At 43.2% G+C, this 13,844-nt stretch overlaps 1 protein-coding gene across 2 annotated transcripts in view; it reads left to right on the forward strand.

The window, feature by feature from the left end:
* Positions 1 to 13,844, forward strand: part of asb7 (ankyrin repeat and SOCS box containing 7) — a 41,920-nt gene that overhangs the window by 23,271 nt on the left and 4,805 nt on the right. For both annotated transcript variants that reach the window (XM_078530493.1, XM_078530492.1), the window contains exon 3: positions 1,019 to 1,624. In XM_078530493.1, the coding sequence (XP_078386619.1) occupies positions 1,019 to 1,624 (606 nt within the window). The remainder of the gene's footprint in view (positions 1 to 1,018; positions 1,625 to 13,844) is intronic.

A 13,844-nucleotide genomic window follows, 5' to 3' on the forward strand; every position in this document is an offset into this window, starting at 1 on the left:
GTAGTGTTTAGCAGGCTCCGTATTGCACGATGAGTAGTATAAGCCTAGATTGTGTGCCTTAGTGTTATTCTGTAGCTTTGTTCTTGATGTTATTTAAGAAGAATGAATGGTATGCAGTTATGTAGCACCTTTCATGACCTCAACATCCCAAAGCACTTTATAGCCAATAAGCACTTTTGCAGTTAGTGTTGATGTAAGAAAACTTGTAGTCAATTCAAATACATCAAGCACCCACAAACAGCAATGAAATAAATAATCAGATCATCTGTTTTAGAGTTGGTTGAAGGAAAAATGTTGGCTATTAGACATTCCCTACTCTTCAGCTAGCGCTGAGATCTTTTATGTACACCTAAGAGGCAGACAGGTCACTTTTTAACATCTCATCCAAAAGACAGCACTTCCAACAGTGCAGCACTGCCTCGATGTGTCACTGACTTGTCATTATAGACTTTGTACTCCAGTTTCCAGATTGAGAATTGAACCCACAATCTTCTCATTCAGAGGCAAGAGTGCTACTATTGAGCTACAGCTGAACATGTGAATCACCTATTCCTCCACACTTGTGTCTATTATCATATGAAGTTGTTACTGTACAGGGTATGTTAGCTCAGTCTGTATGGATTAAATAATGGAGTATTGTCTTTTTAAAAACTTGTTTTATCATCGTAGGTATGATATTACTAACGAGTGCAGTTTGAATGTGAAACTGTAGCAAAAAGAAGGGTATTTCAAAATAATACATTGATTGAGTAAAATCCCAAGTAAAGATTGATCAGCTGTTTAATAAGGTGGCTGCAGAGAACAAAATGACTGTCAGAGGTCAGATTACCGAAGAATTCTTAAGTTGTTTCCTATCCCTTGGACATCATAACCTCAAGCCTTTCTTAAAGTTTAAAAAATTATAGTTTTACAACATTGTCTATCCAATTAATTAAGTATTGAGATGGTGTTTCTTGTCTTTTTTTAAAATAGTTACGTCCTGAAACTATCTCCTTTTAATTGTTTTTGATTTTTCCAGCCGATCCCACCGTTAAAGACTTAATTGGAGGTTTTACTGCTTTGCATTATGCAGCCATGCATGGTCGAGCACGGATTGCAAGATTGATGTTGGAATCAGAACACAGACCTGATATAATTAATGCTAAAAGCAATGATGGATGGACCCCTCTCCATGTGGCTGCCCATTATGGCAGAGACTCATTTGTCAGACTGCTGTTGGAGTTTAAAGCTGAGGTCGACCCGCTCAGCGATAAAGGCACCACACCACTTCAGCTGGCCATTATCAGAGAGCGGTCAAGCTGTGTGAAAATTCTTTTGGATCACAATGCCAACATTGACATTCAAAATGGTTTCCTGCTACGATATGCAGTGATCAAAAGCAACCACTCATATTGTCGAATGTTTCTTCAAAGAGGTGCAGACACAAACCTTGGCAGATTGGAGGATGGACAAACCCCATTACACTTGTCTGCACTAAAGGACGATGTGCTTTGTGCACGGATGTTACATAACTATGGTGCAGACTGTAACACAAGGAACTATGAAGGACAGACCCCTCTGGCTGTCTCTGTAAGTCTATCTGGAACCAGCAGACCCTGCTTGGATTTCTTACAGGAAGTTACAAGTAAGTCATTCCTTTTTACATTTTTAGATTTGAAAGATTAAATCGGGAAACAAACCACCAGCACTTATTTTAAGTGCCGTATTCTATTATATTTAAGGTAGATTGCATGGATAAATTAGCAAGAAATACCAAGTTTTTAAAAAAATGCTGCTAGAGTTTTCCATTAAATTTAAAAACAAAACCATTTCACAAATTACAGCACAGAACAAAGGAGAAGGAACTTACACTAGTTTAGGATCATAGTCATTTTTAAAATTCATTTATAGAATGTGGGCATCGCTGGCTAGGCCAACATTTATTTCCCATCCGTTATTGTCCTTGAAGGTGGTGGTGAGCTGCCTTCTTGAACCTCTGCAGCCCCTATGGTGTAGAGACATCCACAGTGCTGCTAGGGAGGGAGTTCCAGGATTTTGACCCAGCGACAGGGAAGGAATGACCATATATTTCCAAGTTGGGATGCTGAGTGGCTTAGAGGGGAACTTCCAGATGGCAGTGTTCCCATGTATCTGCTGCCCTTGTCCTTCTAGATGGTAGTGGTCATGGGTTTGGAAGATTCTGCCTAAAGAACATATGTGAGTTTCTGCAGTGTGCCTTGTAGATGGTACACACTGCTGCCACTGTGTGTTGGTGGTGGAGGGAGTGAATTGTTTGTGGATGTGGTGCCAAGCAAGTGAGCTGCTTTGTCCTGGACAGTGTCAAGATTCTTAAGCTGCACTCATCCAGGCAAGTGGAGAGTATTCCATTACACTCCTGACTTTTATCTTGCAGATGGTGGACCAGGCTTTAGGAAACCAGGAGGTGAGTTACTCGCCACAGGATTCCTATCCTCTGACCTGCTCTTGTAGCCACGGTATTTATCTGGCTAGTCCAGTTCAGTTTCTGGCCAATGGTAAACCGCAGTGTCAATATTTCAGTGAGCACATTACCTGGCAATTACTTTGTTAAAGACAATTGCTAGTTAAAACAGGTGATGGGCATTGCTTCTCCCATCTAAACAGCAAAAATTGGAACACTCTGGGTGGAAGCTACTAGGAAATCTGTAGCACTGAGGAGCTATATTGAGAATAAACCAGCTTGAAGGAAAAAGAAAAGCTTTCGATTCATTCTTCCACCACAAGCACTTAGTGTGAGTAACCCCCAGAGTGTTAATAGTGGGGGATTCAGCGATGGTAATGTCATTAAATGTCAAGAGGCGATGGTTAGATTCTGTCTTGTTGAAGGTGGTCATTGCCCGGCACTTGTGTGGCGCAGATGTTACTTGCTACTTATCAGCCCAAGCCTGGATATTATCCTGGTCTTTCTGCATTTGGATATGGACTGCTTCACTATCTGAGGAGTCACGAATATCACAGAATCACAGTGCAGAAGAAGCCCTTCGGCCCATCAAGTCTGCACCGACACGTGAGAAACACCTGACCTACCTACCTAATCCCATTTACCAACACTTGGCCCATAGCCTTGAAGGTTATGACGTGCCAAGTGCTCATCCAGGTACTTTTTAAAGGATGAGACGCAACCTGCCTCCACCACCCTCCCAGGCAGTGCATTCCAGACCATCACCACCCTCTAGGTAAAAAAGATTTTTCCTCACCACCCCCCCTAAATCCCCTGCCCCATACCTTGAACTTATGCCCCCTTGTGACTGACCCTTCAACTAAGGGGAACAGCTGCTCCCTATCCACCCTGTCCATGCCCCTCATAATCTTATACACCTCAATCAGGTCGCCCCTCAGTCTTTTCTGCTCCAACGAAAACAACCCAAGTCTATCCAACCTCTCTTCATGACTTAAATGTTTCATCCCAGGCAACATCCTGGTGAATCTCCTCTGCACCCCCTCCAGTGCAATCACATCCTTCCTATAATGTGGCAACCAGAACTGCACACAGTACTCCAGCTGTGGCCTCACCAAGGTTGTATACAACTCCAACATGACCTCCCTACTTTTGTAATCTATGCCTCAATTGATAAAGGCAAGTGTCCCATATGCCTTTTTCACCACCCCACTAACGTGCCCCTCTGCCTTCAGAAATCTATGGACACATGCCAAGGTCCCTTTGTTCCTCAGAACTTCCTAGTATCATGCCATCAGTGCTGAACATTGTGCAATCATCAGCGAACATCCCCACTTCTGACCTTATGATGGCAGGAAGGTCATTAATGAAGCAGCTGAAGATGGTTGAGCCTAGGACACTATCCTGAGGGACTCCTGCAGTGATGTCCTGGAGGTGAGATGATTGACCTCCAACAACCATAACCATCTTCCTTTGTGCTAGTCATGACTCCAACCAGCAGACAGTTTCCTCCGATTCCCATTGACCCCAGTTTTGTGAGGGCTCCATGATGCCATACTCGGTCAAATGCAGCCTTGATGTCAAGGGCAGTCACTCTCACCTCACCTCTGGAGTTCAGCTGTTTTGTCCCTGTCTGAACCAAGGCTGTAATGAGGTCAGGAGCTGAGTGGCCCTGGCGGAACGCAAACTGGGCGTCAGTGAGCAGGTTATTGCTAAGCAACTGCCACTTGACAGCAGTGTTGATGACCCTATCCTTAACTTTACTGATGAGCGAGAGTAGACCGATGGGGCGATAATTGGCCAGGTTGTATTTGTCCTATTTTTTGTGTACAGGGCATACCTGGGCAATTTTTTTACCATATAGCCCCTTTAAAGTAGTAAAACATCCGAGATGCTTTGCAGAAGCACTATCTGACAACATCTATCACAAGCCACATGATGAGGTATTGAGGCAGACGATTGAAAACCTGGCTAGAAACCAGGGGGCATAGGTTTCAAATAATTGGCAGAAGGAATAAATGGGAAATGAGGAAAAAAACTTTACCCAGAGGGTGTTTGAGACTTGGAACTCACTGCATGAAAGAGCGATGGTGGCAGATACTCTCACCACATTTAAAAAGTATTTGGATGTCTACTTGAAGAGCCATGATCTACAGGGGTACAGATCTAGTGCAAGAATATGGGATTCGGTTGGGTAGCTTTTCGTTAACCAGTTTGGCCATGATGGACCCAATGGCCACCTGTGTTGTAAGTTTTCGATGATTTCTATTACAAGAAATATGCGTACACCCTGCTTAATATCCTCATCAGCTTTGCTACCTCCTAAACTCTTTTTTTCTCTTGATAGCCATATTACTCCATCTGTATGAGGGTCTGCTTTCCTGGTCTTTCTCCCCTCCCAAGCATTCAAGCTATTTTTTTCTGCAGAAAGGAAGGGAGAGTATTTGCGAATGGCTGTTAAAAAAAAAATTTGAATATCGAAGAAATTATACAGCACAGAGGTGGAGGCATTTGGCTCATTGTGCCGGTTTAGGGCTTCTAGATATGGTGTACGTTGAGAGAGAGGAAAGAGTAAGATGAAAGTAGGATGAGGAGGTGATCAATGGAGAGTGTGCCTGGAATGTGAAGTGAGAAAGTCATCTTCAGGCAAAAGTGTTGTTTGGCAGTTGCTACCTTGTGAGAACAGAATGCTGCTGGTGGCTGTTGCAGGGTTAGTAACAAAAATTGCGTGTGATTGGCCAGATCATTTGTTCTTGTCATGTTGATTGAAGGATAGATATAGGCCAGGTCAGTGGTGAGAATTCCCATGTTCCTCTTCAAAAGTCAGCCAGAGAGCATTGAGCTTGAGGTTTCAGAGTAGTTGTGGCAGCTGGAGTCATTGCAGTGATTCATGAGACAGAGTTTCATGGCTAACATGTTTCTAGAGGTGGTCACCCCATAGCTTTAAGTGTGCAAGCAGAGAGGGAATGGGTGACCACCAGACGGTCAAAGGAGCTAGCAGGTAGCGCAGGAGTCCCCTGAGTGTATATTGCGCAAACACACGGACAGGCCTAAGGCCGTCACTTTTGGCCCTGAAAAGTGCCTAGTCTACCTTCGATTACCCTGGAAAGGGCAAAGGATCCCAAAATTTGAGCAAGAGGTGAAACTAGCTGTTTCACATTGCTACTATGCAGTAGCAACACGAGTGCTATTTGCCACTAACAGGACGCTGTCGTCAAGCCAAAAAGACATTCTGTCTAGCACACAAATGAGTAGTGTGTTAAAACAATTTCAGTGCCAGTGTGATGCTAGGTATATAGGCCGTATGTCCCAAAGACTGGCTGATCGTATCAAATAGTATGCCTGTTACGAACGGTGGAAGGAACAAGGTATAGACTGTACCCAACCAGCCCTTGCTTGCAAAACTCAAAAGTGTCCAACATTAGATGTGATTCCGCGATTTGACAACATTTGCTAAATAATCCTCAGTGTGCTAAGAATTACACTGACAACTAATTTAAGATTGTCAGTTGGCTTGCAGTGTGGTGCATTTGCATCTACTGGAAGCTACATATATTAATTCACAGGGCCCTGCTCTTTTCAGGCAAAGATGTGTACACATTACACCTGTTACAGCTAAACAATGTAAGTGACAGACATCCACTGGTTCATTCCTCGGGGCATTGCTTTGACCAGAGTCAAGCTGCTTGGTTTAAATTCCAAACTATGCTGGGCAGTTAACTGTCGGCCACCATCAACTGGTGCATTCTTATATGGCAATGTCTCTACCAATCAAAGCCCACTTGCTAACCAATCACAATCTTCTCATATAGGATAAATTGTTGTTCCTTTGCATTTGGTATTCTTGCAAGTTGTCCTGATGAGTGCATGACAAAAAGCTTCGACAAAGGAAATCTCTTCTTTGGAATAATAGGTAATGGAAGAGATGCTCCACTTACAGGCTTGGTTCATCCTAACAAGATGTAAAGGCAGGGGGACCAAAGTCAGAGCTCCTTGGATGACGAGGTAGATAGAGAAGCTGATGAAACAGGAAGAGGGTGTATGATGCATGTCAGATGAATGCTTCTAGCCGGAGCCAAGCTGAATACAATAAACTTCAGGAAATTAAGACTTCTAAAGAGAATATGAGAATAGAATGGCAGCAAGCATGAAAGAGAATCCAAATCATCATCTAGCATGTAAATAGTAAGTGGGTAGTAAGAAATGAGGTGGGGCATATAAGGCACTAAGACTGTGATCTATGCTTAGAACTGCAGGGAACGGTTAAAGTACTTGGTAAGTACTTTGTATCGCTATTTACTAAGGAAGAGGATCATCCACTCGGCACTTCTGGCTAATAGTTGTTGTGAATGCTTCAGCCTTATCTTTTGCACTGATGCACTTGGCTTCTCCATCATTGAGGATGGGGATATTTGTGGAGCACTCCTCCTCCAATGAGCTGTTTAATTGTCCACCACCATTCACAGCTGGATGTGGCAGGACTGCAGAACTTAGATCTGATCCGTTGGTTGGGGAATCGTGTAGCCATGTCTATCACTTGCTGCTTACGTTGTTGGGCACGTTGTTATAGCTTCACCAGGTTGACACCACATTTTTAGGTATGCCTGGTGCTGCTCCTGCATGCCCTCTGCACTCCTTATTGAACCAGAGTTGATCCGCTGGCTTGGTTGTAATGGTGGAGTGCAGGATATACCTGGCCATGAGGTTACAGATTGTGGTTGAGTACAGTCTTGCTGATGGCCCACAGCACTTCATGGATGTCCAGTCTTGAGTTGCTAGATCTGTTTGAAATCTATCCCACATAGCACAGTGGTTGTGCCCACAACACGATGGAGGGTATGCTCATTGTGGAAGGCAGGACTTCGTCTCCACAAGGACCGTGCACAAGGTCACTCCTGCTTGATTCTGTCAAGGACAGATGCATCTGAAGCAGGCAGATTGGTGAGGATGAGATTAAGTATGCTTTTCCGTCTTATTGGTTCCCTCACCACCTGCCGCAGTGTCCTTTATGACTCGGTCAGCTTGGTCTGGTGCCACCGAGCCACTCTTGGTGATGGACATTGAAGGGACATTCAGGGTACATGTGTGCCCTTGCCACCCTTGGTGCTTCCTCCAAGTGGTGTTCAACATGGAGGAGCACTGATTCATCGGCTGAGTGCGATATGTGGTAATCAGCAGGAAGTTTCCTTGCCCATGTTTGACCTGATGCCATGAGACTTCATGGGGTCCAGAGATGATGTTGAGGACTCTCAGGACAACTCCCTCCCGACTGTATACCACTGTGCCACCATCTCTGCTAGGTCTGTCCTGCCGTTGGGACAGGACATACCCATGGATGGTGATGGTGTCTGGGACATTATCTGTAATGTATGATTCTGTGAGTATGACTATGTCAGGTTGTTGCTTGACTAGCCTGTGAGACAACTCTCCCAATTTTGGCACTAACCTGCAGATGTTAGTTAGGAGGACAGGGCTGGGTTTGCCGTTGCTGTGTCCGGTTCTTAGGTCGATGCTGGGTGGTCCATCCAGTTTCATTCCTTTTTATTGACTTTTCAGTGGTTTGATACCACTGAGTGGCTTGCTATGCCATTTCAGAGGGCATTTAAGAGTCAACCACATTACTGCCAACAAGTCGCATGTAGGCCAGACCAGGTGAGGACGGCAGATTTACTTCATTAGTGAACCAGATGGGTTTTCACGACAATCATCAATGATTTCATGGTCATCATTAGACTTTAAATTCCAGATTTTTATTGAATTCAAATTTCAGCATCTGGTGGGATTTGAACCCAGGCCCCAGAGGATTACCCTGGTTCTCTGGATTACAAATCCAGTGATGACAGCACCACATCAGTAGAAGCAAAGGTGGAGTGCAAATTGGGCAGAATGTACTCTGGCTATGCTTTGGATGGTTTGCATCCCGGGTTGCTAAAGGATGTGGGGGAGGAGATAACAAATGGGCTTGCCATAATCTTCCCTAGATATTTTGGGGTGGATGGGTGCCAATGGATTGGAAAGTGGCAAGATTGACACCTGTGTTAAAGAGAGGGTGCAAGGGCATTCCTATTAACTACAGGGCAATTTAACATGAGTGGTGGGTAAGGTTTTTAGAAACAATTGAGAAAAAACTAACAGCACTTGAGAGGTTTCAGTTAATTGAGGAAGGCCAGAATGGATTTGTAAAAGGCTTATTGTGATTGACTAACCTAATATTTTTTGATGCGGTAACAGAGAAAGTGGACGACTGGAATAGAGTAAATGTTGTCTATCTGAATTTTAAGAAAGTGCGAGGGAACCTGTATACTTGGGTTCGCGCCATGTGTTTTTGGGTCTGAGAACTACAACTCCCGGTATACCCAGGCCTTCGGAACAAGCTCAGAGCACAGCAAAGGGATGAGGCATGCGTGCTGGGTTCTATTTAATGGCTGCTTGGAGATGGCATGAAGAACTCAACCACAAGACCTGGGGAGATGGCGTGAAAAGTTGTTCAGGTGACTAAAGAGAGCAGCGCAAAAACTAGCCCATGAGAAAAAGATTTGGGTAAGCTATGGAAGTTGATATCTCCATGCAGGTAGGAGCATCGAGGCTTAGAGAAGCCTGGGAGAAGGAGATTGACAGCAGCGCAGCAGGGGAGCTGGAACTGTCTGACTATGGACTCTGTAGTGCAGCCTGGGAAATACCCTGGGGCACAGTCTCGAGGTGAAGTGATTGAGCTGCTGCAAAGCGAGCACTCATTGGGGCCACCTGAGTTGGAATCTAGTTTCCTGACCACTCATTGCAGGCAGAAGAAGCAAGAGGGCTTCCGGGCTGAGTTGGAGCTACTGTTGAGGGAAATCAGAGGATATATCATCAAAGAAGAAGAGCTGAAATCCTTTGTGAGGAAGGCAGGGTTTAAAGAATTTTTGTGATCACTGACGTTTGGATGGGCTGCTGAGGAATTTGTGGGAGCTGTCTTGGTTGTGGTCTGCCATTTAATGTGGTGTGTTCAGCCAGAGTTTGCCTGTTAATTCATGTTTACCTCTTTAATTCTGGATGTTAGAGTATGGGATAGACTATAGTGATTGTTTGCTTTGTTGACTCTTGTACAGTGAAAATTCTTATTTGTTTAAAACTGTGGAATCTTGAGGCTTTATTCTCTTAGTAAGTAACTCGGATTTTAAATTTTGTCTACTTTAAAAAAAATTACTCTTCCCTAATTGTAAATAAAATAATTGTAAATAAAAGATTGACAGAGTATCAGATAAAAGGCTGTTAACCAAATAGAGTCTCATGGAATAGTGTCAATTTGGTTAAAAACATTGGCTTAAAAGCAGAAAACAATGAGTTGTAATAATTGGTTGTTGCTCAGACTGGAGGATGGTAGACAGTGGTGTTCCCCAAGGGTTAGTGCTAGGACCACAGCTGTTTTTTTGATATATGTAAATGACTTGGGTATTGGAATATTAAGTAAAATTTCAAAATTTGCAGTTGATGCCAAAGTTGGAGGTGTGGAAAAACAGAATGCTACAAATCGACTGCAAGGGGGCATAGGCTAGCAGAATGGACGGATAAGTGGTGGATAGAATTTAAGACAGAGAAATGTGAGTTAATGCATTTTGGCAGAAGGGATAGGGAGAGGTAATATAAAACTTAATGGCACAGTTCTAGATAAAACTTAATGGCACAGTTCTAGATAAAATGTAGATAAGATGTTTCCCCTGGCTGGTGAGTCTAAAACCAGGGGACATAATCTCAGAATAAGGGGTAGGCTATTTAAGGCTAAGATGACGAGGAATTTCTTCACTCAAAGGGCGGTGAATCTTTGAAATTCCCTACCCCAGAGGGCTGTGGAAGCTCAATCATTGAGCATGTTCAAGACAGAAATCGAAAGATTTCTGGAGACTAATGGCATCAAGGGATATGGAAATAATGTGGAAAAGTGGCATTGAGGTAGATGATCAGCCATGATCTAATTGAATGGCTGGGCAGGCCTGACAGGGTGAATGGCGAACTCCTGTTCCTCTGCCCTAAAGAGTGCCCAGGGTCAGAGGGACCTGAGGGTTCATGTACATAGATTTTTGAAGGTGACAGAAGATATTGAGAGAGTAATTAGCAAAGCATGTGTGATCTTGGGTGTCTTAAATAGAGCTACTAAGTAAAAAATGCAGGGAATTATGCCGAATCTGTATAAAGCTCTGGCTAGACTACAACTGGAGTATTGGGTCTGGTTCTGGTCACACTTCAAGAATTACGTGAAGGTCCTTGAGAGGGTGCAGAGGATGTTTACTGGAATGATTCCAGCTGATGGTATAAGGCTTAGAGGATACATTTAAGATTTTGGGAAGAGATACAGAAATGAGGTGAGGAGGAATTTTTTTACGCTGCGAATGGAACACGCTACCGACCAGGGTGGTGGAAGTGGAGGCAATCAAAGACCTCCAAAGGAAATTGGATATGCACCATGAGGGAAATAACTTTCAGGGCTGCAGGGATAGAACAGGGGAATGGAACGGTCTGGATTGCTCTACGGCATAGACTCGATGGACCATATGGCCGCTTCCTGCGCCATTGTGACTATGATTCTAATGGGTGTTTTTCGGATTGGAGGAAGTATTCCTCGTAAATTGGTTTTAGGGACCACTGCTGTCCTTGATCTATATTAATGACTTAGACCTGGGTGTAAAGGACAGAATTTCAAAATTTGCAGATGACACTAGACTTGGAAATTTTGTGAACTGTGAGGGGGACAGATATAGCATTACAAACACTGAAACTGATGACTTTTTAAAAAGGAAGGACTCCCCACAATGCCAATGGGAAAAAAAATCGCTGGGCAGGATTTCACTTTTGAAAATTTTTGCTGTAACAAACCAACTAAAATCAACATAACTCAAACATTAATTAACAGACGAACGATATTTCAAATAAAAAAATAATTTTGCTTCAAGTAGTCAGTACAACAAAGCACTTGCACTATGATGTGTGCCTTGTAACTACTTCCTACACAAATGTGGAATCACATATAATCTGTCTTTCCAACTCGACCTCCAATTTGTATAATTTCTCACTTCCCATCCAATCATTTCAGCTGTTGAGTCACATTCACCCGCAGCCATATTTTATCTGAAGTTCGCAGACACGTTTACCAAGGACAAGGCAAATGTCTACAAACTCTCTCTCACTCGGGTCACAGCAGTCCTGATGGCACAAAATCCCTAAAGACTTCTTTTTCTACCTTTTTAAACGATCTGGTGGTCCCTGGCACCACTTCAACAGCAACAATGGGTATTCTCCAATTTTCTCCAATCCACAATCTCTTGTTCTTTCTGTCTTCAGTGTCTGTCCTTTCCAACTGTATAACGCACAGTAATACAGACTCTGCTCTGTTCTCATAGACCTGCTTCAACATCAGGAACTGTCTGAAGTCTGTCAAACAGAAAACTCTTACATTTTGAGGGAGCCTTATTTGTTTTCTGCCTGCATGAATTCTGTCATCTAAACTGCTATCGAGAAAAAAACTGGTTGAAACCCAACCCCTACTGCAGTTAGCTTTCTATTTACCCCCTGCTTCTTTGCTGACAACTGCATGGCAAGTCTAGGTCACATAGGCACTGCTTAGAACCTAATGATGCAATAATCGGGAAACCAATTAATCCTCTTCCAACATACTCACCAGTTCACTTAGTTCTTAAAGGGACATGCACCAAAGAAAACAAAGCTTTTGCCAACACGTAGGCCACCATGCAATGACAAGCTGGTGGAATTGGCAATCACGTGGCAAATAAAATTTAATGCGGAGAAATATGAAGTGATACATTTTAGTAAGAAAAACAAGGAGAGGCAATATAAAATAAAAAGGCACAAGCAGAGACAACAGGAGGGTGTGTATGCACATATTGTTGAAAGTGGCAGGACAGGCTCAGGAAGTAGTTTAAAAAGGCATACATATCATAGGCTTTGTTAATGGGGCATAGAGTACAAAAGCAAGTTCTAATGAACCTTCATAAAACTGATTTGACCTGAACTGGAGCATTGTACCCAATTCTGGGCACCACACTTTAGGAAGGATGTAGAGAAGGTGCAGAAAATATTTACAAGTATGGTACCAGGGATGAGAGCTTTCAGTTATGTGAATAGATTGGAGAAGCTGGGGCAGTTCTCCTTTGAGGAAAGAAAGTTGAGAGGAGATTTGATAAAAGTGTCGAAAATCATGAGGGATCCGGACAGAGTAGATAGGGAGAAACCGTTCCCATTAGCAGAAGGGATGAGAACAGCGGACGCAGATTTAAGGCGATGAGGAGAAACTTCTTTATTGCTGATAGGAGGGACATGTTGCCAAAGCTTTCTGTCTTGCCCCCATCAGGACTAATGCAAGAATGCCAAACTTCAAACTATCTCAATTTATTCTACAGCAATATGGGAGTGCTGATTGGTTGGCAAGTCGATTCTGATGTCTGCACATGAGTTGTTGCTTTCTCATTTCTTGGATTACAGAATTATAAAACCTATAGAGTTGTCGAAAAACTTTTGAAACAAAACTGCATGTGTAGCTTGCCACAGAAATACAATTTATACAAACTATCTCAAATTGCCTAATTTAAAATGCATTAATCTTTTTCTTTTTAATCCAATCCTGGCTGACCTTTACGCCAGTGAATTGTCACCGCATCTGTAATGGGTGCCAGAGCTGACATTCAAGCACTTGCGCATGCTGTGATATTTCCCTGAGGAAACTGTTTCGGAGAATAGAATACAACTGCTTTTAATAATTTAGCAATGTAATAAAATAGATTAAAGGACCACAGCTGCTTTCAAAACACATACACCTGTCCTTCTGTCAAATTGTGTCTCTCAGTTCCAATATGGGATTGAAACAAGTGAAGGAACAATAATACCTTCAACTAACTCTAAATTTGCAATGAAAAATGGAACCTTTAAAGCTTGCAAGGATGCAATTAAAAGTGAAATTTATATTTGGTTTGTTCCTAAATTACTCATTAACCCAGATGATGTGTAATATAGTCTCGTTTAATTTGGAAAAATGCAGTTTTTTTTTATTCATTCAAGGGAAGTGGGTGTCGCTGGCTAGGCCAGCATTTATTGCCCATCCCTAATTTCCTTTCAGAAGGTGGTGAGCTGCTGCCTTGAACCGCTGCAGCCTATGTGGTGTAGGTGCACCTACAATGCTGTTAGGGAGTTCCAGCACCTGGACCTAGCGACAGTGAAGGAACGACAATATTTTTCTAAGTCAGGATGGTGAGTAGCTTGGAGGGGAACTTGCAGGTGGTGATGTTCCCATGTGTGTGCTGCCTTTGCCCTTCTAGATGGTAGCGGTCATGGGTTTAGAAGGTGCTGTATAAGGAGCCTTAATGAGTTCCTGCAGTGTATCTTGTAGATGGTACACACTGCTGCCACTGTGCTGGAGGAGTGTTTGTGGATGGGGTGCCAA

Source organism: Cetorhinus maximus, chromosome 26, assembly GCF_964194155.1.
Source record: "Cetorhinus maximus chromosome 26, sCetMax3.hap1.1, whole genome shotgun sequence".
NCBI lineage: Eukaryota > Metazoa > Chordata > Chondrichthyes > Lamniformes > Cetorhinidae > Cetorhinus > Cetorhinus maximus.